The 26,659-nt window shown below is 36.7% G+C and overlaps 2 protein-coding genes across 2 annotated transcripts in view; both read left to right on the plus strand.

The window, feature by feature from the left end:
* LOC150095132 (apolipoprotein B-100-like) overlaps positions 1-20,825 on the plus strand; it is a 297,535-nt gene extending 276,710 nt beyond the window's left edge. Inside the window, exon 18 of the mRNA XM_090411200.1 lies at positions 20,633-20,825. Within this exon, the coding sequence (XP_090267326.1) occupies positions 20,633-20,825 (193 nt within the window). The remainder of the gene's footprint in view (positions 1-20,632) is intronic.
* A 454-nt stretch (positions 20,826-21,279) lies between these two features.
* The window catches only part of LOC150095133 (uncharacterized), a 489,238-nt gene continuing 483,858 nt past the window's right edge, over positions 21,280-26,659 (plus strand). The window contains exon 1 of the mRNA XM_090410959.1: positions 21,280-21,429. The gene's annotated coding sequence lies outside the window, so the exon portion shown is untranslated. The remainder of the gene's footprint in view (positions 21,430-26,659) is intronic.

The raw sequence follows: 26,659 nt of genomic DNA on the forward strand, positions 1-26,659 counted from the left end.
TGCTTTCCCTCAAACACGTCTTTACCTCTCCATGCACTATCAACATCCAGCCTTTTCAGTTTCACATGCCACAACACTGATCCAAACAATCTGAGCTTGTCATACTTACCAGTCCTGTAATTCCACATATACCCCCACCCCCTTAACTGAAAATTCCACACATTTAACCACATCTCAGGTCAAGACCATACGATCATTCTCACCAGTTGACAGCAACGTGGTCATATTGGTTATAGGCAAATTCCCAGATGCAGTTACTAGATTGAGCACTCTCAAATCCATAGTATATTCCATCACATGCTGTCTCAGGTAATTATTTCTTAGTAACTTCATAAATTCCATTTCCTTTCTCTCTCCTTCTTCTAATCTATGTTTCCATAGTTGAAATCTCCCATAATGATCATCTGCCCTCCACTCATTGAGCCAGTGCATGCTATCCCCATCATCTGTTCAATCCCCTGATCCAGCATTCAACTGTATATTTTATTCTGCTGGATTGTATCTCACATCAGATAGCCTCGAATGTGCTATTTTCACTGGCCTGCAGTGAACTTCTACTCTCTTTGGTTTCAGTTTATCAGTTATCATCAATAACACTCCTTCCCCCATTATTTTCTCTCTATCCTCCCTGAACACAACACACTGTATTATGTTATGTAAATTATGTAAAATATTATGGTAACAAAATAGATACATTTAAAGAACTGTAAGTGATACATATACTGTACTACAACAATCAGAAATACCACTAAAAACTTCTGGTCACAAAAAAATTAATTTTACACACCAGAAGTATGAATTCTGTGTGTGTGTGTGGGGGGGGGGGTTACTTATTCCTACATGCTCCATTGCATACAATGCATATATTACTTATAACTTCCAAGTACTGATTAACATTTATATTTCCAATTTTGTATCAATATTCATACTACATTTATATTTTTACATTTATATGTACATATTCTGATCTTTACATCCATATTTATATTTTTATATATGCATATATTTACACTATACAATTCATACGATATCCCTGGAAGTCACGAAAGGAAACTGTGAGCATGAGAGTGAGGAGTGGTTTCTTTGCATGGAGGGTGGTTGAACCATGGAATGCATTGCCTGATAGAGTGGTGAGAGCGAGAATGGTGAATGAGTTTGAGTGGTTGATAGACTTTGTGTTTCTTAGGAAGGACCTCCCATGATGAGTCTTTTGACTCCATGGAGGTCTGAATAATAATAATAACAATATCAGTAATTTATGTTGCTTTACAACGACTGGTAGTTGATCTTATTGGCAAATTTAATTAGTTCTGAGTAATACTTTTCGATAAGTCTCTGTTTTGATACTGGCCACTTGTCTCCATAATTAATGATGTGTTGCATTAAGGGCATCCGGATGTAGTCTAGTAGCTGACAGTCGTAAAGTATGTGGTCAACAGTCTGTTGAAGATGTGAACTGCAAATACATGATGGTGATTCCAGGATATGGAATCTGTGTACGTAGTGTCTTAGTTTTCCATGTCCTGTTAGTAGCATGGTTAAACCTGGAGAAATGGCATGTTTTTTCAGCTGGAGTCTGCTTCTATGCTAGGAAAGAATTCTTTTGTTGTTGATCCGTGTTTTGGTATTTTCCATTCTTCTTCCCACAAGGCTAGGCTTCTTTCTTCTGCAAGTGTTGTTATAGCAGATCTCAAGTACTTTTGGCAACTTGTTTCTTGCCTTTCATTTTGAGCCGCTTCTTTAGCCAACTGATCCACTCTCTTTTTTTCTGCTACTCCAGTATGCACGTTCATCCAGCAGAACTTGATTTCCCATCCCAATAGAGTTAGATTCCAAACCAGCTTTTTTGTATGTTCTATTAATGCTATATATTATTATTATTATTATTACCCCAAGATCTCATGGAATCAAAGACTCATCTGGGAGGTCCTTTTATCACACACACATCACATCATACCATGTCTTAAACACATTCAAACTCCTTGCAAACACCACACTCTCAGGCAAGGCATTCCAATCATTCACAACTCTGCACGAAAAAAACCTGCCTCTCACTCCGCTACTCACACCCTCTTTATACAGTTTCCAGGGATGACCTCTGGTTCTCTCCTGTACTCCCACTATTCTCTGTAGAACTTCTCCACCATTGATCCTATAACAACCCCTTACCAACTTGTAGGTCTCTATCATATCTCCCCTCTTCCTCCTGTTCACCAGACTCTGCAAATTACATCTTCTCAATCTTTCCTCATACTCGACATTCCAGAGGTCAGAAACTACCTTAGTCAGTTGCCTTTGGACCCTTTCCAAAATCTCTTCATCCTTCTGAAAACCCGGTGACCAAATCTGGGCACAATAGTCCATGTGTGGCCTAATCAAAGCCTTATACAACAGAACAAGAATCTCCCCACTTCTACACGTCAGTGTATTCCGCATCATTCCCAGAAGCCTTTGTGTTGTCTTCACAATTTTGGCGATGTGCCCACTAAATTTTAGATCCTTATCCACTATCACCCCCAGATCTCTTAATTTCCTCTACCTCCAACAATATATTCCCACCAAGCATAAATTCTGCAACCCATCTTTGTTTTACAAATTTTAAAACCTTACATTTTGCAACATTGAACTCACATCCTCATTTCTGTGCCCAATCACTCAATTTATTCAAGTCTTCTTTTAAGGCCACAAGATCTTCACTTTATGTTCATCCCAACTTTGTATCATCTGCAAACAACTGGATATCTCCATCCAAATCTTCACCTATATCGTTAATATACAAGTTAAACAGCAATGGCCCTAAAACAGACCCCCTGAGGCGCTCCACTAGTGACTTTACTTTTCCTGGATATCGCACCCTCATACACAACTTGTTGATGCCTATCAGATAGCCAGTCTACAATCCAATGCACTAATCTAATATCCAACCCCATCTGCTCTAGTTTGACTGTCAACTTATCATGAGGTATACTCTATCAAAAGCCTTTCAAAATCCAAGTATATTACTGTGTATCCTTCTCCTCTGTCCAAGGAAGCAGTCACTTTATTGTAATAAGTAAGTAGATTACTAAAACATGACCTCCCTTTAGCAAATCCATGCTGTCCATCAAAGATTATACCATTGTTGTCAAACCAACTCTGGATCCTAGTTCTCACAAGCTTCTCCAACAACTTAACCACAACACCTGACACACAGATAGGCCTATAGTTTGATGCTTGGGTTCAATCACCTCCTTTATGATGTGGCACAAACTTGACCTCCTTCCACCCCTTAGGAACTTGACCAAGTACAAGACTCGTATTAAAAAAATATGCCAAGACAGGTGACAACTCTCTGGCACATTCCTTCTGAATATGCGGTGATATATTATCAAGTCCCACAGCCTTATGTACATCTAGTTTACTCCTCTCCCCAAACACCTCTTGCTCACTTACAGTCAGTCTCTCCTCCCCATCAACTGCTCTCAATCTCTCCATGAAGTCACATTCATGAGATTGAAAGATCTTTATGATCTGCTCATTAAGTATCTCCACCACACATTCTGCAACAGCTGTCTTTATACCATTTTCTCCAATCAGTGGCATCCTTCCATAATCGTTCTTCCTTTTGCTGGCTACATATCGAAAGAACTCCCTAGGATTCTTTTTAGCTTCATTAGCTAACTGCTGTTCATACCTCTCTTTAGTTACTCTCATCAACCAAGTCACCCTCCTTGCCTGGTCTTTGTAAACCTCATGAAATTGGTTATTACCACTTCTCTTATGCTGCCTCCACAATGCCCTTTTTCTCTGTATTGCATGCTTAATCTCTTTATTCATCCTTCTCACACCTACCTTATTTAACCTTCTCACCCTTGGAATACATTTAGACATTGCATCTACTAGATAGATTTTGAAAATTCCCCAAGCTGCATTGATCTCTTTTCCAGCTAACCTCTCATTCCATGCTACACCCGCAAGCTGTCTCCTGAGCTCTTCATAATCACCCCCCCCCCCCTTGTAGTTCCACATATACCCTTTTCTCACAGGGGTCCTCATACTGCAGGCAACCACCCAGGTAATCACCTCATGGTCACTCTCACCAATTGGTAGACGATTTGACACCTCATTTATAATTACATCCCTTGATGAGATGACCAAATCCAAGACCCTTAATCCTTGTGTTCCCTCTGTTACATACTGTCTGAGGCAGTTATCCTTCAAAAACTCAACAAACTAATTTTCTTTACTTCCAGTTGTTATCTGAATCATTCCAGTCTATCTTGCCATAATTAAAATCACCCATAACGATCACCCTTTTATTATTTGCTTGGCTAATTTGACTATACATTTCACTATCACCATCCATGTTACCTGGTCTATAACAACATCCGACCAAGTATTTGATTCCATTTACCTCTATCTCACACCATACTGCCTCAAAACCACTGGCACTATTTCCGTCTTGCATTTCTACTTTGCATGGACATAACTCTTTCTCTATCATCGATAGCACTTCCCCTCCCTTTTTACCCCTTCTATCCTCACGAAACACATCATACCCTTCCATCTCTATTCCTGTCAGAATGTCATACTCTTCCAACCAAGTCTTACTTATTCCGACAATCTTTGGGTGAAGAGACGCAATTAGTGCAACCATTTCAACTGCCTTGTTTCTTATACTCTCGATCTGATTCATTCTCTCTCTTCACTTCTCTACCCTCCAGCAGCAGTCTCTCCACGCGACTCACACCATAACCACTCAAAATGCAGTCCATTGCTCCTATACATCTCACTTTGTCCCTCAAACTCATTCCACACATTAACAAACTGTACTCCCATCTCCATCTCCTCACACATTTCAGCCAGCATATCTTTCATAATCCTTTCTCTCTGCCTTATTTCACCACAGTCATACCTAGGCAACACACTGACTACCCTTCCTGTCACATTATTCTCTTTTATCCTTCCAAGCAGCCTCCTAATATCCATTCTGACATACTCTTTGTCTTCTCTCAAATCATTTGTACCAATTAATACTATTAACTCTTTTGCTCGCTCCCACCTTATATCCAATACCTCAATCACTCTACTCATTTTACCGCCTCGAAAACATACCTTGTGCATTCTATCCTCTAGCAGACCTTTAATAATGGAGTCGCCATACAACGCCACTCGCTCATCTTTCCTTAACTCTTTCATGCCATCATGATTTATTTTAATAGTTTTGACCTGAATTCTCTTAATTTCATTCCTCATCCATTTCATTTCTTGCCTCATCCAATCCAATTCAACTTCCGAATCTCGCGACACATTCTCTCTATCATTGAATCTTTCTAACTCTCGACCCCTCTTCTCACTTTCACTCTCATTCATCCTTCTTTGTTTCCGTACTTTCGGTCCAACATATGTCCAACTTTCGCTATCATTCTTCTCACTTTCACTCTCATTCATCTTTCTTTGTTTCCTTACTTTCAGTCCAACGTGCGCCCAACTTTTGCCATCATTCATTCTTTTGATTTTTTTCACTTTCTATTTCTGCGTCACGCCATTTCTAGTTTCATTCGTTCTCTCAATTTCGTTTCCTTCTACCACTCTCACCTCACTTTCATCCCTTTTAACATCCATTACGGATGTTAAAAGGGATGAAAAGTTTTCAAAACTTTTTCTTTTTTACTGATTTTTAAAAATTTTTTCACCACTCTTTCCCACCATCCTTCTCTTTCAAACATGCACTAATTTTCCCTGCGACATCACGCTACTAACACTTTCTGTCATCAATTTCATATTTGCATTCATCAGTTCCTCGTTCAGGTCACACTTCGCACACACCCTTCTTCCATCCGCTCTAAACATCCACAAATCATTTATGTAATCGAAAGAATACATATAACGGACCTCACACTTAACGAAGCAACTGAAATCTAAATTAAAGTCATGGAATGACAATGCCGCCGCAATTTTTTTTTTTTTTTCCCTGCAGGTTACTAGGTTTAATAATATCGATTTCGTAATTAAGTTTAGGCAAGAAAAATCCCCCACACTAATAATACCGGTAGTGCACAACGTTTACAGCCACTCTTACTCAAACAATTACGCATACATACTTAATTATTCCTAAAATCAGGAGCTCTTCTTAGACATGTCCACAGCGGTTGGCTCACTCTATGTGGTTGTTCTGGTTTTTTATACCATCTATAGTGCTTCTACTGTCACTGTAAATTGTTGCTATCTTTTGATGAGAGGTGTCGACTTCTAATTCCTGGATATATGTAAGTGAATGAACTATAGCAAGTTGTTCTGCTTGGTTGTTTGAACAGAAAGGATGCATTCTAAAACAGCGTTCTTGTATAATGCAATGAAAGAAAATTATATGCAATGAAAGAACAGCCGACATTCCCTCTGGTTTTGCTTCTGTCATTGTATATATATGGAATTCATCACTTTTAGAGCTTAACTTCTCATTAATATTTGTTTTCTTTGCTGGGTGAGGCCACTTACTGTAGTGAAGGAGACGTTCATAGCAATTTGGATCAATGTTGGAATTTCCGTTATATCTTCCGGAATAATTCTTGTATTTTCAGATAGATCGGTGTTAGAGCTGCAATAATGCAAACTGCCTCGGAAGATATTGTCCTGTATCCTTTTATTATACATATGGCCATAAGGCGTTGAACTCTGTTTAGCTTTTGTCGAGTTTTCTTTGATTTTAGTGGATGTTTCCAGGCAGGTGCAGCATAGGATATTAATGGTAGTATAGCTCCAGTATATATTGTTTACAGCACCCATTGGCCTAATCCCCACTTAATCCTTTCCAACTTTGTTAAAAGATTTACAATTTGGAAGCTTTTTCCGGCAACATATGCGATGTGCTTGTTGAAGGTAAATCTTTCAACTATTATTACTCCTAGCTATTTTAGCTGACTGGCTACCTCGAGAACTTCTTCGTTTAGGAAGACCGTAACAGGTTTTTTTTTTTTTTTTTTACATGAGATGTGGAACACTTTAGACTTGGTACTACTGAATGTAAGTTTCTTCTCGCATGCCCACTCTGCAATTTTAAAGAGGTCTTCGTTGGGCGTTACTTCTAGTTGTTAAACGTCACATCCCCGAATCATTATCATCATATCATCGGCGAAAGCTATGACTTTTGTTTCAGTAGTGAAAGGAAGTCTTAATAGCGAGTCATACTGGATGTTCCAGAAGCCTGGTCCACAGCAGGAGCCTTGCGGGCAACCTCCTTTGGCTTCTTTCGTTACTTCTGTGGTTTTTAATGTCATGGCTGCTCTTCTGTCTGTGAAATAATTTTTTGTAAGATCGAGTAAGTTTTTCAGACATTTTAAATCTCTTAATTGATTGATTATGGCTGGCTACTACGCAACATCAAACGCTCCTTGTACATTGAGTGAGATCAGTAGTACATCTTTTTTTGCTGTAGACTGTCTTCTGTGAACTCTTTAACCTCTATAAGTGTGTCTACTGTGCTGGATTGAGGTCTAAATGCATATTGATTGCTGCTTAATAGGTTTCTTGAGCAGACATAGTTCATTATTCGGTTTTTCAGAAGTTTTCTAGCACCTTACCAGCAATGTTTATGAGACTGATTGGCCTGTATTTGCTAATTTCGTCAGATGTTTCTTTTCCTAGTTTTATTATGGGTATAATTTTAGAGTGTTTCCATACTAAAGGAAATCGCCCTCTTTTTAGACATTCATTGTAGACTGTTATCATGAATTCGGGAAATTCGACATATGCTCTTAGGAGTATATTGCTAGTTATTTCATCCTCTCCAGGAGTTTTACTTGGATCCATCAATTTTAATACTGACTCGATTTCATTAGTTGTGAATGAGTCGTTGTTAGGCATATCTTTATCTGTTTTTCATTCTTTGTCTGTAAGTTTTATGTATTTCTTCGTCTGTTGATTCATCATCATTGGGAATAAACTTCTTTATCATAATAGCTGCAGTTTCTGCTAAGTTTTTAGTGTAGGTGTATCTTATTTTTGCTTGCTGCTAATTTATATATGCAATTCCAAGGATTCAATACGATTGGAACAGTACAGAATTTTTTCCATGATTCTGTTTTCACGTTTGTAATTTTTGACTGATACCTATATTTGGCTTTATAGTAGTAATGTCTTCTGCTCTCTCTTAAATCTTAGTTATTGTATATTCTTTAATATAGTCGTCTGAGTGCATTAACACATTTTATTAGGACGGTTAATTCTGTATTCCACCAAGGTAACTGATTTTCTTCCTTCTATGTTTAACTTCTTGGTTGTTCTGAGCGTTTGGTCGCTGGATTTTTTCAGATCTGATGAAAGCGCATAAACAAGGGAGTCTATATCGGCTTGTTCTGATGCTCAGATGGCTAAGTTCTTGTCTAAGCTATTGTTTGCTGATCCCATTAAAGTGATGTTCTGAGATTAGACATGAAAATTCTTTTTTTAATACTTCAGCAAATATCTCTAGATTGGTTCTATTGGTGAAGTACTTGATGTTCTTGCAATAGTTTGCGTTGCGTATTCCATTTATATTTTTGTTACTGATAATTAAACTTAATATGCAATGATCAGAACAGCTTTCCTCTTCTTTGCATTTTCATTCAGAAACCTGGGGTAAAATAGCATTATTTGCTATTGTCAGATCAATGAAGCTGCTTCCTCTGCTATTTTCAAATGATGGAGTGTTACAGTCGTCATTTAGTATGTGTAAGGAATTTGATACTAAGAACTCTTCCACATTTTTGCCTCTATTGTTTGTGTTTTCGTTAAACCATAATACTGAATGAGCGTTACTATCTATTCCAATAATTAGGCCATGGATAATGGTAAAATCCATGATTTTGCCTATTTTTCCTAGATCGTATTTTATGTCTGTGTGATAGTTTAGATACATACTTGCAGCAAAAATTTTAATTCCTCTGTATGTAAATTCAATAAGTACTGAATCCTCATTGCTGTGCTGCGAAATTAGCATTGCCTCGACTTCAGGGGTATTGCAGCTCTCTTCCTTTGGAAAATATTTTGTAATTACTTGGGAAGCCACATATTTGGTTGTTGATGTTGTAGGGTTCGTGTATTAATGCCAGTCCTATATTTTTTCTATTTATGAGTTCTGTTAAGTTATTTACAGCCTTGATAGAGCATTGCAGATTTATTTGAAGGCATGCTAGGGAAGTAATGCTGTTTCTACAAGCTTTATTATTGCTTTCCATAATCTATGTTTTGAATTTTGAGCTGTCTGTGGTAGTTGTATGTCAGACAGTCTTTGCTTAGTGCCATGTGTTTGCAGTCATTTTTGGTTTTGGCATGCTTGTTGTGATTTTGGCACTTTATGCAATTCATCTTGGACTTATTTCGTGGGCACTTGCTGAACTTATGTTCTTTACAGCAGAATGGACAGGTGGTTTTTCCCCTGCAGTCTTGTGTATGATGGTGAAATTTATTGCAGTTAAATCATCCCAGTACGCTTGCTTGTTTTTTAAATAAACAAGCATTCTGGGATGCTTTTTCATATTTTCTCTTCTTTGTTTTTTAAACAAACAAGAGAAAATATGACACAGAAAACATGATAACTTTCTGTCATCTTTGTGTCGCTGATGAAGAGTTTTTTGTTCTGCATGCGGATTGAATCTTGTGTTGTCGATATTAATTTCACTGGGAAAATCATATATTATCAGCCTCAGAAGATGTTTCTTACTAGGATTTGCTACTGACGTGTCTTTACATTCCTTAGATATTGCATTATGTAGCAAATCTATGTTGATCTTTTCTTTGGATTCAGTTACCACACCTCCGTTATTAATACCTTTCATTTTTGTGATTCCGATTTTTATTTTTCTTGGATCGATATTTTTTTAATGATATTTTTGTATTTTTCGAAAACAAGCAAGGATTGTTTTCGGATTCGTGTTTGTTTTTAGCATTGTTTTTAATGATTTGTGAGTATAGCTGTGTAGGCTAAGCTAACTTAGCCTATTCCTAGTTGTAACATGACCAATTTTTTTTTTACAATGAAAAGGAGGACGAAAAAATTTAAGAAAAAAGTACAACGTAAATAAATGAAACATTTTATTAATTTAAACAAAAATACACTAATTATGCTTACATCCCTTTTAATTTTTTAATTAAACGAGTATTTTTCCATTGAATGAATATATTTTGTCAATATATCATTTTCTAACAATATATTGGAAATTTCGGAGCAAGAAATATCCTTCGTATTGAATTTTACGGTAAGTGCTGCAGCTAGAGTATCAACATTCAATCTTGATTTCTCACTTGTCCAAAAATCATTACCAATTGAAAAAACTCTTTCAACTGCTGCATTAGTTCCAGGGCAGCACAACGTAAATTCAACAAGAATAACTAAATTTTCATATGGAATGTGATCATTTTTGAAATGGTTAAATATTTCCACCCATCTTTTATCAATTTCAACATGCTGATTTTCCCATTGTTCTAATTTATCAGAATTTAAATATACATTCAGTCTTCTAATTTCTTCAAACAGACAATTGTCATTGATTTTAATATCAGGCATTTCTTTCGATAAAAACTTAACACAATTTTAAATATCTGCCCAATTTACTTGCGATGAAGTCAAAAAAACACCATTGAAAACTGTTATTTCCTGTGATATTTGTTTCAGACCATTCTTCGACATATTGGAAACATGTTTGGTAAAAATTCTGCACTTTTTTGGTAAACTTTTCCGTTATGCCCGGATTTGATTTCTCTAAGTTTGACAATTTTCTTTTTATTATTAAAGGAATAAATTTTTCTTCAAATCGTGATTTATATTGAAGGACAAAATCATTCAAAATAAGACTAACTTCTGTAGCTGAAATATGTTCACCTTCAATCTTTTGAATTGTTTTGTGGAAAATAGATGCCTGATTATGTACAAAATACATTAATATCTCCAATAATTCATAATTGAAAAAAGATTCCAGAAATTTTGGACATTTGTCTAAACTTAAAAAATATGAATGGAGAGGCTCAAATAATTGTAAAACACGCTCTATAGCAGGTGTTAGAGCGAGCCATCTAACTTTTGAATATCCTAAAAGTTTTTTCTATTCAACATTTGCGTCTTCTTCACAAAATTGTTTTAAAGTAGCCACACAAAAACAGTAAAATGACTAAAATACAAATAAATTGTTGTTATTATTATTTCTACATCAATTGGCATGGCACATGACGCTGTGTTGATTGCATTTGACAAAATATGTGCATTACAACCTATTCCTAGTATTTTCTTTTGGAGTAAATCTTGTAATTTTACATAGACATTATTCACTCCTTTGCGTCTTTGCCCACCAAAATTTGTGTTTGTATTATCAGCTGTTAGTGCAACAACTTTAGATTTCAAATTGTTTTCATTTATTACTCTGTATAGGTGGTTTGATAAAATTTCAGCAGTTTCGCCCTCAATGGATTCTAAATTTAAAATTTTTACTTGAATGCCCTTGGTAACATTATAATACCTTACTAGTATTGGATACAATTTGGTTTCATTATGATTTGATGCATCAGATAAAACCATTACAAATGCTGCATTTTTCAAGTCTTCTGCAAGTATTTTATCTCAGTAATTTTTAAATACTGATTTAATAATAGCCTCACATTTTGTCCTGGCACATGAAAATTTAGCATTGTGAAATTTTTTTCAATAATTTAGTTGTACAATCCATACTACGAAAACTTTGATTGTGAATTATGGTATGAAATGCAAATGTTCCCTCCATTACAGCTAACTGATTTTATCTTCAGAATAATTAGAAGTTTTAAAAAAATAGGTTACTTTACTACTTAAGCAATCATTAGATGCTGATGCATCTAATGATTGCTTATGTTTGTTGGTGTTCAAGTGTTTCGTTATAGGTGCTCTGCCTCCAATTGCAATACAAAATTCTCCTCTCCAAATATTGCAGAAAACAACGTTGCCTCTCTTTGATATGAGGAGTGGAAATTCCTTTTTCAATTGATCGTTGAAATGGCATTTCCACTTTCTTGATTTTTCCATCCCTTAAATGAAATTAAAAATTAAAAATAAAATATAGAGCCACACGAACGATGCAAGCACATTATGAATAAATAAAATTAATAATTAAAACTAAAACTTTAATAACAAAAGCGATAAAACTTTACTAAATCTATATTTAAATTATTTTACACTTGTGTTGAAAACAGGGTTGTATAAAATTGAATTAATGAATTAATAAAACGTGAATCGTACTTACCTGAGTATAATATTCACTGAGAAAGAAATAATTTCGTATTTCCGTTAGAAATAAACACGAAGTATAATATAGAGATAAAGTAAACAAAGTGAAGTGCACAATGGTGTGAGACAAGGGCAAGACATGTGAAGTTCTCCTATGCCCTGCGCATGCGTTTCATAATCACGTCTTTCTGAACTGTACCGTCACATGATGTGTAACAGTTCGGCGCAGCATCTCTGAATACAGAGATTAACAGATTAGTTTTAAAATATTGAAAAGGAGGACAGGTAGGAGGACACTTTTCGAGAAAGGACAGAACCTACAAAAGAAGGACTGTCCTCCGTAAAGGAGGACGATTGGTCACCTTACTAGTTGTTTGTAGTACTCGTAGTCTGTTGTTCTACTGATACTTGCATTTTTCATTTTATTAAATACCTTCATTAGTTCGCTCACTGCAGTTAGTATATCCTTTTTTAAATTATTATTATTATTATTCAGGCATCCATGGAGTCAAAAGACTCATCTCGGGAGGTCCTTCCTAGGAAACACAAAGTCTATCATACCACTCCTTAAACTCATTGACCATTCTCGCTCTCACCACTCTATCAGGCAATGCATTCTACGGTTCAGCCACCTTCGATGCAAAGAAACCACCCTTCACCTTCTTGCTCACAGCTTCATTTTGTAACTCCCAGGGGTGGCCCCTTGTCATCACTCCTTCCCGCTGTTCAATCAAGCGAAAGAACTCCTCGGTGTCAACTCTGTAACCACCTCTCAACAGTTTAAAAGTCTCAATCATATCACCTCTCCTCCTTCTATCCACACTAAACTCTGCTGTCCACATTCTCTCAACCGATCCTCATAACTAACAGTGTACTGTCCTGAAACCATCTTTGTTATCCTCCTTTGTATCCTTTCCACAGTTAATTTATCCTCTTCAAATTCTGGGGACCAAATCTGAGAACAATAGTCTAAGTGTGGTCTGATCAGGGTCTTGTACAACGGAATGATAACCCTTTTATCTCTGCAAGTCAGCATCCTTCTCATTATTGCTGTAATCCTTTGTGTTACCTTCACCACCCTTGCAATATGTCCCCTGGATTTCAGGTTTCTATCAATCATCAACCCCCAGATCTCTTGTCTACCCTAGTTTCTCCAGTATAGCTCTTCCAACAGAGTATGCAGCATCCCAGCGATGTAGCCCAAACCTCAAGATCTTACATTTTGCTGCATTAAACTGACAACCCCATTCATTTGCCCATCTGGCTCGCTTATTCAAATCCTCTTGCAGGGCTACCACATCTACACTATTACTAATAATCCTTCCCAGCTTCGCATCATCCGCAAACAACTGAATATTCCCCTGCAATCCACTGACAATGCCATTGAGATAAAGGTTAAACAATATAGGTCCAAGTACTGATCTCTGTCGGATCCCACTTGTAACCTTCTGCCTGCTTGAAACTGCCTCACCATACACAACTCTCTGATACTTATCGAACAGCTGATCCTTAATCCAGTTGATCAACCTGACATCCAAACCCATGTGCTGCAACTTAAAGATCAGCTTATCATATGGCACCCTGTCAAATGCCTTCGCTAAATCCAAGAAAATTGCAGTATATGCCTTTTCCTCATCTACTGCTGCTGTAACTTTATTATAAAAGGCTAGCATATTACTAAAACAAGAGCGCTCCTTCACAAATCCATGTTGACTCTCACAGATAACATTACCCTCATCTACCTAATGCTGTATACAGTCGCTAACTAATTTTTCCAAGATCTTAACAACTACTGATGACACACAAACTGACCTATAATTAGACAATTCCAGTCTGCTACTGGAAGGCTGGCCTGGTTGGCCGAGTGGCTAGCGTGTCCACTCTCCAGTCAAGAAGCTGCATGTTCGAATCCCGCCATGGACATGGATGTTTGTGATTGTCGTACAAACTTTGTGTGGAAAGGAATCTGCGACCCTACCACTTATTCTTGCAGAAGATATCATTGCGAAAACCATGTGAGGTATGGCAGTGATCATATGGCATCTACCGATGTGAAATGTGAAAAAATTTTTTAGTCTGCTACTGTCCTTGTGCAATGGCATTGTCTTACCTTCCTTCCATTCTCTGGGCATCTTTCCTGTAACCAGGCTTTCATTGAAAAGCCAGGTCAAAGGTGCTGTCAGTTCTTTAGCATATTCTCTCAAAATCATTTCTTAGATTATCACTTACTTTGGCCATGTTACGCCGAAAATTGGGTGCTTTTTCGAACTCTAATTCTTCCTGTCCCACCTTCTTAATGTTACTTAAAGTTATAGTATTATTACTTCCTATTGAATTGCTAGGTTTTCTAAGGTACAAAGTTTACTTGCAGTTTTACAGTTTTTGTACTTATAGTTCTGCTGTTTGTTCCTAGAAGTGACGCTTCCTTGGAATTAGGCTTCACAGGGTTGTTTCTTGTGACCTTTATACTTCCCAGTAGCAGCAGCGAGGACGGGGTGCTAGCCCTTGCTATAGTTTTTAATCCTATTATGAGCTGGACTTTGTCTTTAAACTGAATGATAGATGCTGTGTGACCAGCAGTCAGGGCCAGCCATCTCGTGGGTGCGATGGGTGCAATGCACCCGGGCCCCACGATCGAGTGAGCACAGTCGGTACACATTTGCAGAAACGTATTATATTTCGAATGTGTTTTTTTTTTTTGTTTTCCTGTGCCAAAATCATTTGCAGTAAGAGGTTTTACAATACGTTTATTTCGAATCGTTTAATTTTTACCTTTGAAAAATATTTTAGGATTCCAAAAGGTTTCTTGCACCCGGGTCGCTTTATAGAGAAGGCCGGCCCTGCCAGCAGTATTCAGTCGCTGAAGATAGAATAAAATTCACTTATACGCACTTATAAACTATGAACTATGGAGTAAATTGTGTGTGTGTGTGTGTGTGTGTGTAATCAACTGATTTTGGAGAGGAATTATGTAGATGAATATTTAAAGGATATGTATATATATATATATGTATATATATATATATATATATATATATATAAAGGAATCTCGGAATCTCTCTTCTGGTTTTTACCTATGTATCTCAATAATGGACGAGTTTCTCCTAATTTGAAATATCTATAGAAGAAACTCACTCTTGGAGTCTTTAATTCATTCAGCTAATTTTTGTTTAATGACAGCAATAACTGATACAAGTAGCAAGGCTTATACGTTGGTCAGACATAATTGGTAATTAGTTTACAGAATTAACAACACATATAAAGTATATTAATTAAAGGTAACTTTAATGAATAACTTCTATATTTTGGCAACGTCACATTGCCATCTTCAGGAACATAAAGATATGGTATGTGCACGCAGGCACTAACACAAAGCAAATGAGGAAGAAAGCAAGAAACTAATATTGTTCCTAAAGTCCTAATGGTGCAGGCTAATTTGGTAGTCTTGGCAGTTGGGCTGAAGTTCTCATAATGTAAGTCTCCCAAATTTGGGGTAGTTTCATGCACCCAAATTTGTTGAGGTTGGGAACGTTTTTTAGAGCTGCTGAAGATTCTTTGAATAATCTTTCATATTTAAACTTGCTGCAATGAATTATTTTTGTTTTCTTCCAACGAATTTTATGGTGGGTATCTAAGGCATGGTCTGCCAGCCCAGAGCGGCTGTACTGGTGAAACCGGATGTAGTCATGGTGTTCTAAAATCCTGATATTTGTTGTTCTGCCTGTTTGGCCAAAGTAGGACAATTTGCAGCTGCAAGGGACCTGGTATACACCAGGTAGGTCTAGGGGAAGTGGTTGGTCTTTGGTAGAGCAGATAAGGGATGCCAACTTTTTATATGGTCTGTAACAGGAAGTATGGTCATATTTTTTGAGGATATTGGTTATTTTCTCAGAGGTGCTCTGGATGTAGGGGATGGTGATAGACTTGGTGTAATCTTTATTGTGGAGGGGGGGGAGGGGGGTTGTGGTTTACTGGTTTTAGTATTTTTTGGATTTTTTTGGGGTTATAGCCATTGGCTAAGAAAGTGTTGAGGATGTGGTTTAGTTCAGTAGTTAGGGGCCTTGTCATCTGAGCAGATTAATTTTGCCCTGTTATATAGTGTTTTTATCACCCCATATTGTTGTGTGGGGGGGGGACTGCTGGTGAATGTATCTGCCAGTATGGGTGGGTTTTCTGTGAACAGAGAAAACCAAAGATCCATCAAGCTGGCGGGTGATTAAAGTGTCTAGGAAGGGGAGGGTGTTGTTTTCCTCTTTTTCTAAGGTGAACTGGACTCTGGGGTGTTGGTTGTTTAAGTGTGTTAGGAAGGAATGGAGTGTGTCTGAGCCATGTGGCCAAATAGCAAACACACATCCACATACCGAAGCCAAATAGTGGGTTTTTGTGGGGGCGGAGTTTAAGGCTTTCTCTTCAAATGTCTCCATAAAGAAATTGGCCAAGGGTGGGGAAAGCGGTGAACCCATGGCTGTCCCTCTGTCTGTTTGTAGAACTTTCCTTGCCAAACGAAATAGCCTGAGTTCATTGTGAACTGAAATAGGGCTGAGATATTGGCGAAACTTGGCTTGGATGAGCTCTAGGGTTTCTTTGAGTGGGACATTAGTGAATAGGGAGGAGACGTCTCCTCTAATATCAATTAATTAATCACAAATTAATTAATTTTGTGCTCTTAAATGCATTTAAGATCACAAAAAAAGTAATTGAACAAATTGAACTAATTATCATTAATGGTTTATTAAATAATTTAAGGAATTTACAATGTACACAGGATATAAATTAAATTAAACTTTAATCTATATTTCCAATATTTCGGCAACGTCACATTGCCATCTTCACAGGAACTTAAAATAAAGACACGTGCATGTAGGCACTACACACAGTAAATGAGGACAAAGCAGGAAGCTATTGTTTCTCCTAAAAATCCTGATGGTGCCCCCTAGTGAGCCATGTAGGTATTCTTGGCTGTTGTGCTGAAGGTCTTCTGATCTAAGTCTCTCAAATTTGGGGCAGTCTCATGCAACCAAATTTGTTGAGGTTTGGACTGTTTCGTAGGGCTGAGGCTGATTCCACGAATAGCCTTTAAAATTTGAATTTACTACGGTGCATTAGCGTGGCTTTCTTCCACCATATTCTGTGGCGTGTTATCAGAGCATGATCAGCAAGACCAGAGTGGCTGTAGTGGTGAAACCGGATGTAGTCCTTGTGTTCTGAAATTCTGATATTCGCTGTCCTGCCTGTTTGGCTGGACAGCGAATATCATACTGACATAATGGTCAATTTTGACGTCTCCTCCTTATTCACAAATGTCCCACTCAAATAAACCTTAGAGCTAATCTAAGCTAAATTTCCTCCAGATATCTCAGCCTTATTTCAGTTCACAATGAACTCATGTTATTTCATCGTCGTCGTCATCAAATTCCTGACATGTACCCTCAAGGGGGTGTACAGGATATGATAGTACTACATGAAAAATTTACATCATTACTAACTTCCTATCTACAATTTTCCTCCAAATCAGTCTGTTACTTGTCAAGACTCCAACATTATCAGATCTTATATTTCAATCGACTAAGGCCCTTTGTACCGTATCAATCCACTTATACCTTGGTCTTCCTCTGGGTCATTTTCCTGCCAACCTGGCAGAGAACACTTGTTTTGTTAATCTTTCCTCGCCCATTCTGTTTAGTGACCATACCACATAAAATGAGCTCTGCTAACGCATTCCTGGATGCTGACAATGTTAAGTTCTTTCATAATATCCTCGTTTTTAATATGATATTGTCATTGATGCCATCTGTTCATGCCTCTAATCTTTCTCAAGACTCTCATATCTGCGGTCTCTAATCTTTGGTCAAATGTATTACTTCTGACCCAGCTCTCAGATCCATAAGTAAAAACTGGTTTGAACACTGTCTTGTATACAGCTAATTTAGTGTTCCAACTAATTTCTCTCTTATTCCATATGAATTTATTCAATTGACTTCCTACCATACCAGCTTTGTTGATTCCGTTGTATATTTCCATATTTAATTTACCATCCTCACTAAAAATCGTGTCTAAGTAGCTGAAATGTTTTACTTGTTCTATAAGTTCTCCATTCACAATGCAGTTGATATTTTCAATGATTCTGCCTATTTTCATTGTCTTTGTTTTTTCATGCTGACCTTCATACCATATCTATTACAACAGTTATTCAATTTAGTCAGGGAATCTTGCAGACTTGTAACAGATTTATTTAGAAGTATAACATCGTCCACATAAAGCAAAGAGCTGACATTAACAATTCTGATATCATGTTTAATATCACTTTCCTTCATAATGTGATCCATATAGATAATGAATAACAGAGGGGATAATGTACATCCTTGTCTCACACCAGATTTAACATTAAACCATCTTCCTTTACTTCCTTTAATTCTAACTGCTGACTTACAACTCAAATAAAGACTAAGTATTGCTTGATATAATGCCCCATTGACACCATATAACTGTAGCGTATTGAATAGCTTCTTTCTTGGCACCTTGTCATATGCCTTTTCTAAATTGACAAAACTAAAATACAGATCTTTGTTATATTACCATGCTTTCTCAACTATTTGCCTTAAAGTGAAGATCTGATCCTGAGAGCCTCTATTTGGCCTGAATCCAGCTTGTTCTTCACCAAGTTTTTCTTCCACAATTCTTCTCAACCTTTTCTCATGTATACTTGCATTAATCTTACCAGGAACACTCAGAAGGGAAATACCTCTGTAATTCTCACATTCAGTTTTATTTCCCTTTTTATATATGGGTACTATGAGAGCCCTACTCCAATCATCGAGAATTCGTCCCTCTGTCCAGGCCTTTTGAACTATGCAGTGCAGTCACTGTAAGACTTTTATACCACCATACTTCAGCATTTCGGTCGAATATCATCTACTCATACTGCCTTTCCACATTTTAAGCCTTTGATAGCTTTTTCTACTTCAAGTATGGATATGTATTCCTTACTGTATGCGTGGTCAGTGTTTTTTATCACTGTGCTGATATCACTGCTTGTTTCATTTAGCAATTTTTCGAAGTAATTACTTCATACTTCAAGGATATCTTTTTCTCCTGTTTTCATGTCACCTTTATCATCTCTAACTCCTTTTACAGCACTCTTGCCTCCATTCTTAAGCTTCTTCAACAACCTTCAGAATATTTTGCTACCGTCTTGATATTTATTTTCTATATACTTGCCAAAATCCTCCCATGACTTTTGTTTAGCTAGTTTTACACAGTGTTTAGCTTTCTTACATTTATCTCTGTATTCTCTAAGAGCACAAGCTGACTTATTTGCCAGGAACTTTTGATATGCTTTCTTCTTTTCCTTCACTGCATTTTTAAGTTCCTGTGTCCACCATGGAATTCTGATTTTTCTATCCTTGCAGACAACCTCACCACATGCCTCTCTGGCTGAATCAGTCAGGGTTTTCTTCAAGGCTTGCTACTGAATCTCCAAGGTTTGGTTCATGTTCTCAAACTCTTTCATTTTTTCTTCAGTAATCATTGTGTATTTTAGTCTACAGTTCCCATCTGAGAGCTGCTCAACTTCTATTTGCTTTAAAACTTTCTTACATGTTATTCTTTTCAATATGAAATTCAATTTTATCCTGCTCAAGACTAAATAGTGATCACTTCCTATTTCAAATCTTTTGTACACTCTGGTATCCTGCACCAGGGAGAAAACATCACTATCAACAATAACATAGTCAATGAGACTTTTCTTATTCCTTGCCTCTTCTCTCCATGTGAATGGAGAAATTTGCATGTAAAGTCAACTGGAATGCAAGTCACAGTTACAAAGGTATAGTTTACTCCTCTACATCAAATTTTTCAATTGGGTAGAGGAGTATAATGTCTCAGCAGTGCTATCATCACACACATCACATGCACTAATCCATCTGTTAAGAAACCAAGCATATTAATAAAATACTGTTCCTTCAATAAGTGCAATGTAGATGAAACTAGTCAAACAGAAAAAAAAATGACAAAGGGATGCTATAAAAGACATGGTGGAGCACAAAAGAGCAAAATAATAATAAAATGTTGTTGAATCAGAAGAAATTTGTGTTTCATTGGCAGAGTAAGAGCAATCAACAAAGGAAAGCAACTAAAGACATGGACCACAAAAGAACACCAAAATCTTTTGATAAAAATTGTATTTTACTTTTAATTTATGTTGTCAACTAATGTTTGCCTTGCTGATTTTTAGTAAAAATGTTTTATAGTCAAATGAATTCATTTTATTATTTTTGTATGCAGTAGTTTCTTGACAGAGAAAACATAATGAATAATATTTTCAATATGCTGTTTTGTATGTTAAGAATATAATAATATACTTTAAAAAGCTATAATAAAATAATTCAAAATATATATGAAGCATTTCAATCACTTTTTTTCCAGTGGTGTTCTCAATTTCCGGAATCGCATGGTACTAGATTTTCCAACTTTCACTCAAATTGGAGTTCAGTCAAATACCTCTGGATATTCATCAACCGAGTGGATCTTGAACATTCAGTATTCTGAAAAGAGGGCTCTTAGAGTTCTTTCACTTCAAAAATCTCAAAGAACTCAAAATTTCCTTGAATTACTGTAAGTATTTCTTCTTTTTTAATGTATTGATGTAATGCTCATTGTCATCACAAAATGTATTTTCATTATTTTTTTTAATATACATCACTTGCACACTTCAGGCACATTGTAGAGCCTATACTGCACATTGTAGAGAGTATGGAAATAGGGTCAAAGAGAGAGAGAGAGAGAGAGAAAAGAAATTTAGGAATCTATTGATTAGAACCTACAGATTTTTATAAATCTGTAGGTTCTAGTCTTTATTATTAGTATTAGTATTATCATCAGACCTCCAGAGGCTTCTGCAATCTTCTATCTTAATAAGTCCATTAATAGATCTAAAAGCTAATTGCACCAAAACCTATAGCAACATCTGACTGATTATTTTATCCTGTCCATCACTACCTCACACCATACTGCCTCACAACCTCTTCCAATATTTGCCCTTTGCTTTTCCAACTTGGATGGACATAAGATTTTCCAACTTTCACTCAAATTGGAGTTCAGTCAAATACCTCTGGATATTCATCAACCGAGTGGATCTTGAACATTCAGTATTCTGAAAAGAGGGCTCTTAGAGTTCTTTCACTTCAAAAATCTCAAAGAACTCAAAATTTCCTTGAATTACTGTAAGTATTTCTTCTTTTTTAATGTATTGATGTAATGCTCATTGTCATCACAAAATGTATTTTCATTATTTTTTTTTAATATACATCACTTGCACACTTCAGGCACATTGTAGAGCCTATACTGCACATTGTAGAGAGTATGGAAATAGGGTCAAAGAGAGAGAGAGAGAGAGAGAGAGAGAGAGAAAAGAAATTTAGGAATCTATTGATTAGAACCTACAGATTTTTATAAATCTGTAGGTTCTAGTCTTTATTATTAGTATTAGTATTATCATCAGACCTCCAGAGGCTTCTGCAATCTTCCATCTTAATAAGTCAATTAATAGATCTAAAAGCTAATTGCACCAAAACCTATAGCAACATCTGACTGATTATTTTATCCTGTCCATCACTACCTCACACCATACTGCCTCACAACCTCTTCCAATATTTGCCCTTTGCTTTTCCAACTTGGATGGACATAACTCTTCTGCTGCCATTGAGAGCACTGCCCCCTTCCCTTCTCTGCATCTTCATCTCTGTTCATGTTCAAGTGTTCTGAGAGTTTTTATCAAATAACTGAACTGATGCAACCATTTTACCCCTTAGTTCAGAGATACTTCTGGAACTAAGATTCGGGGTTTATAATAATCCCCATCAACACAACTTCTCAGATGGGATTTCTCCATGGCCATTCTTCTCTATAACCACATATCTCACAACCTTCTACAGATCCAAAAACACTTCCCATACACACAGGCATCTCATTAATTTCTTGTTTGCTCACATATTCCCATCATAAGTTTCATCCAGCCTTCATCTCTCCATCCTTTAGTCTCTCACACCCTACTTTTCGATCTTCAATATCACTCTTACTTCCTTACATTTTCTATCCACTGCAGTCATTACAATCCCTAGCAACAGTTTCTTCAGCTGGTCACACCAAAACCTTTAAATGCATTCCATCTCCCTCTCTTATACAGTTCCATTTGTCCCTCAAATTCATCCCGCATATTCACAAAATGCACTCTTTTCGCCTCGCACATCTCTAGCATATTATTCATAATCTGTGCTCACTTTTCAATTCATTACTACCATACCTCTGGCATCACACTTACTACCTTTTCTACCATACTGTTATCTTTTACTCTCCTCAACAATCTCCTGATATCCATTCTTACATTCTCCTTTCTCAACTAAATCATATGTTCCTACTACCACTAACAGCTCTTTTCCTTATTTACTCATGTCAAACACCTCAATCACTCTGCTCATTCTACCTCCAGGTAAACAAACTTTTATGCACCTTTATTATTACCATTATTATTATCCCAAGACCCCATGGAGTCAAAGACTCATCTAGGAGGTCCTTTTGTCATACACAAAGCTTATCATACCGTGTCTTAAACACACTCAAATTCTCTGCAGACACCATGCTCTCAGGCAAGCATTCCAATCATTCACAACTCTGCTTGCAAAAAAACCTGCTTCTCACTCCCCTGCTCACACCCTCCTTATACAGCTTCCATGGATGTCTTCTGGTTCTCCCCTGATCTCCCGCTGTTTGCTGTAAAACCTCTTCAACATTGATCCTATAACAACCCCTTACTAACTTGTAGGTCTTTATCATATCACTCCTCTTCCTTCTATCCACTAGACTCTGTAAATTGCATCTTCTTAACCTTTCCTAATGTTCGACATTCCAGAGATCAGAAACTATCTTAGTAAGACTCTGGACCCTTTTCAACATTTCTTCATCCTTTTGAAAACCAGGTGACCAAATCTGTGCACAGAAGTCCATGTGTGGTCTAATAAAATGAAACAAGAATCTCCTTACTTCTACAAGTCAGTGTCCTCTGCATCATTCCCAGAATTCTTTGTATTGTCCTCACAGTTTTTGGCAATGTGTCCCCTAAATTTCAGATCCTTATCCACCATCACCCCAAGATCTCTTATTTCCTCCACCTCCAGCAATATATCTTCACTAAGCATAAATTCTGCATCCCATCTTTGATTCCCAATTTTTAAAACCTTACATTTTGCAACATTGAACTCATATCCCCATTTCTGTGCCCATTCATTCAATTTATTCAAATCTTCTCGTAAGGCCACATCTTCTCTACTCTTCATAGTTCGTCCCAACTTTGCATCATCTGCAAACAACTGAATATCCCCATTCAAATCTTCACCAATATCATTAACATACAGGTTAAACAGGGCCCTTAAACAGGCCCCTGAGGCACACCACTAGTGACTTTCCTCTTCCTGGATATTGCTCCCCCATATGCAACTTGCTGATACCTATCAGATAGCCAGTCTCCGATCCACTGCACTAATATAATATCCAAACCTATCTGCTTTAGTTTGACTATCAACTTATCTTGCAGTAATCTATCAAATGCCTTTGCAAAATCTAAGTATACTACTGTGTATCCCTTTCCTCTGTTCAAGGAAGCCGTCATCACCTTATTGTAATGAGTAATAGATTACTAAAACATGTCCTCCCTTCAGCAAATCCATGCTGTCCATCAAAGATAATACCATTGTTGTCAACCCACTTCTGGATCCTAGTTCTCACCAGTTTCTCCAACAACTTAACCACAACACCTGATACACAGATAGGCCTATGATTTGATACCTGAGTTCTATCACCTACCTTACATTCAAAGTTTTTGTTATTTGTTACCTCTTTCACATGGCCATCTTTCATTCCATCCTCTGTTTTCCATACATATCTACAGTTCTAATTTCACTCCCATATTTTCTCCACACTTCCACTTTCATGTCCTAATTCACTTTCTCACTGCCATTCACACTTGCTACTTTGTGTCAGTCACAATCATTTTCCTGCTAACCGTTAGGCTCGCTGTCTTGCTCTCAGTCACATTATTTTTCTTGCTGTCTGTCTCACTGGCTATCTTACCATCATTTTGTACTCTCTTTCCCACTGTTAATCTCACATAGTATCTTACCTCATGAAGAATTAAGGTCTGGCATTTAGGCTGTGCTGGTTTACAATCATTATTAGGTTTAATGGAAGAATACAGCACAGGAGAACAAAAAAAATACAAGTTTATTAAATCCTTTATTTGGTCTCTGTCACAGAGGCATCGAAAGGGATACAATCTCAAAATTGGAAAAGTACACACTCACATATGCAACAAAAACACTCAAACCAAATCTAAGAAACACTTTTCTTGGAATTAGCAGCAGATTTGTTAAACCATCCTAATCTTAATAGATGTGATTGTGTTAAACTTTCCAACATTTGGGAAACTTTATTTCTTAGAATTTAATTCCACCTCAACAGTAAAATCTATCAAACACCACCATAGAAGGTACCTCTTGTAGGACTTTATGCTTTTAGTATACATTTTTCTATTTATTGTTTTGAGCATTTTTTGTGTATGTGCTTTTGCATTTTGAGATGGTTATCTGGTTAAAAAAAATTAGTCATCTTAACACAAGTCATAAATGCTTACAAGTTTTCAACAAACCGTAATTATCTCAACACAGAAATAAAGAAGTTAACACAAATTTTTCAAAATCGAAATTATCCAACATAACTTATAAATTATGCCAACAAAACAGCAAAAACCAGGCAAAACAACCCGACAACCAAAACAAACTTCTCAACATAAAAAATTATCAAACTACCATACATCAAGAACACAAACAAAGCCTACAAATACATTTTAAAACACACTGACTGTAAGCTGGTATTCACCACAAACCAAAAATTGGCAACACTCCTAAAATCTACAAAACCTCACACACACAGAAAGAAATATTAGAACACCACAACATTGTTTGTAAATTTCCCTGCCAAAAAGACTGTGATGTCACCTACACAGGTTCTACCAACAGGTCCTTATAGACAAGACTACAAGAACACTTCCGTGACTGCAACATCCCTATTCCAGAACATTTAAACAATAAAAAGCACAGCAAAAAAAAAGAAAAAGAAAAACAGAATAAGAAGTACAGAAAAACTGATATAGCAGTTCATACCCTTGAATAAAAACATACCCTGCAAATCGACAAAGCCATAATATTTGACATACTAGACAATATTAGAAATACTAGACAATATTAGACATACTAGACAATATTAGAAATACTAATCATAATATTAGAAATACTAACCAATATTAGAAATATCGGAGATAATATTTCTAATATTGGAAACAATAGCCATAAAATGTAATGAAAGTTCAATAAACGTTTACCGACCGTACATAATCTCTGAGAGTTGGAAGCTCCATAACATAAAAATTAGGTTTCGACTCTGACCTATAGGAGATAACACAAGTACACCAAAGACAGAAACACCTAACTGACATGACATAGCATCCACTTCTCCCACACCCCATTACTCCCACCCCTGACTTTTTCCCTTAAATCCCTCCCCTTCCCCCAAAAAATAATTTCTATCTTCAGATCCTTCTCTCACCCCCACAAATCTCACCCACACCCTTACCAATAATAATAATATACATATATAAAAATCCCAGGTTTTTTCAAATAATCCCCCCCACATTTCTTTACCCTCACTTTCTCAAAAAAATCCCCTTCCTTAAAACAGTTTAACAGCATATGAAGACACATCACCGGAATAAGAAGACAGAAAACAACATCCAAAAAAGTATGTTCAAATTTTCTCCTATTTTTATTGTTTATTCTTCATATATTAGGTTTATAGCACTTCAGCAATGCCCTAAAATTCTGGGTAAAGAGCTAATGACATTGTAAAAAGGTGCACTCCTAAACTAAAGTAGGCTATATTAGCCATTAAAATTATAGTTTACTTTTAGAGGAGTAATCTGGGAATTTTCCCAGAAATAATACCTATAGTATCTGGTTTGTATGTTCTATGTATACAATACCAAGAGTGAACAGATTGTGGTACAAAAGTGTGAATGAAGAGAGAATTTGTTGTAAATGTTTCGTGTGCCAGTGCAAACTCTCGGTTTCCAAATGGTCCATGCTAGGGCAACTCGTAAATGCCTGCAGGTGTATTCCCATAAGTTCTCTGGTCTTCGTTTTGCATTGCTGAAACGAAGCCCATTGGCTCTTAATTTTAGTAAATAAGAAAAGTATGATCGTTATGGGTGATTTTTACTTAAGACAGTATAGACTGGGATGATAAGAAAGCAACTGGATATAAAAAAAAATCAGTTTCTTGAGTTTTTGAAGGACAACTATCTCAGACAGTGTGTAACAGAGTGCACACAAGGAGTAAGGTCTTGGA

Source organism: Typopeltis vanoorti, chromosome 21 (assembly GCF_054136105.1).
Source record: "Typopeltis vanoorti isolate ZY-2024b chromosome 21, IOZ_Tvanoo_1.0, whole genome shotgun sequence".
NCBI lineage: Eukaryota > Metazoa > Arthropoda > Arachnida > Uropygi > Thelyphonidae > Typopeltis > Typopeltis vanoorti.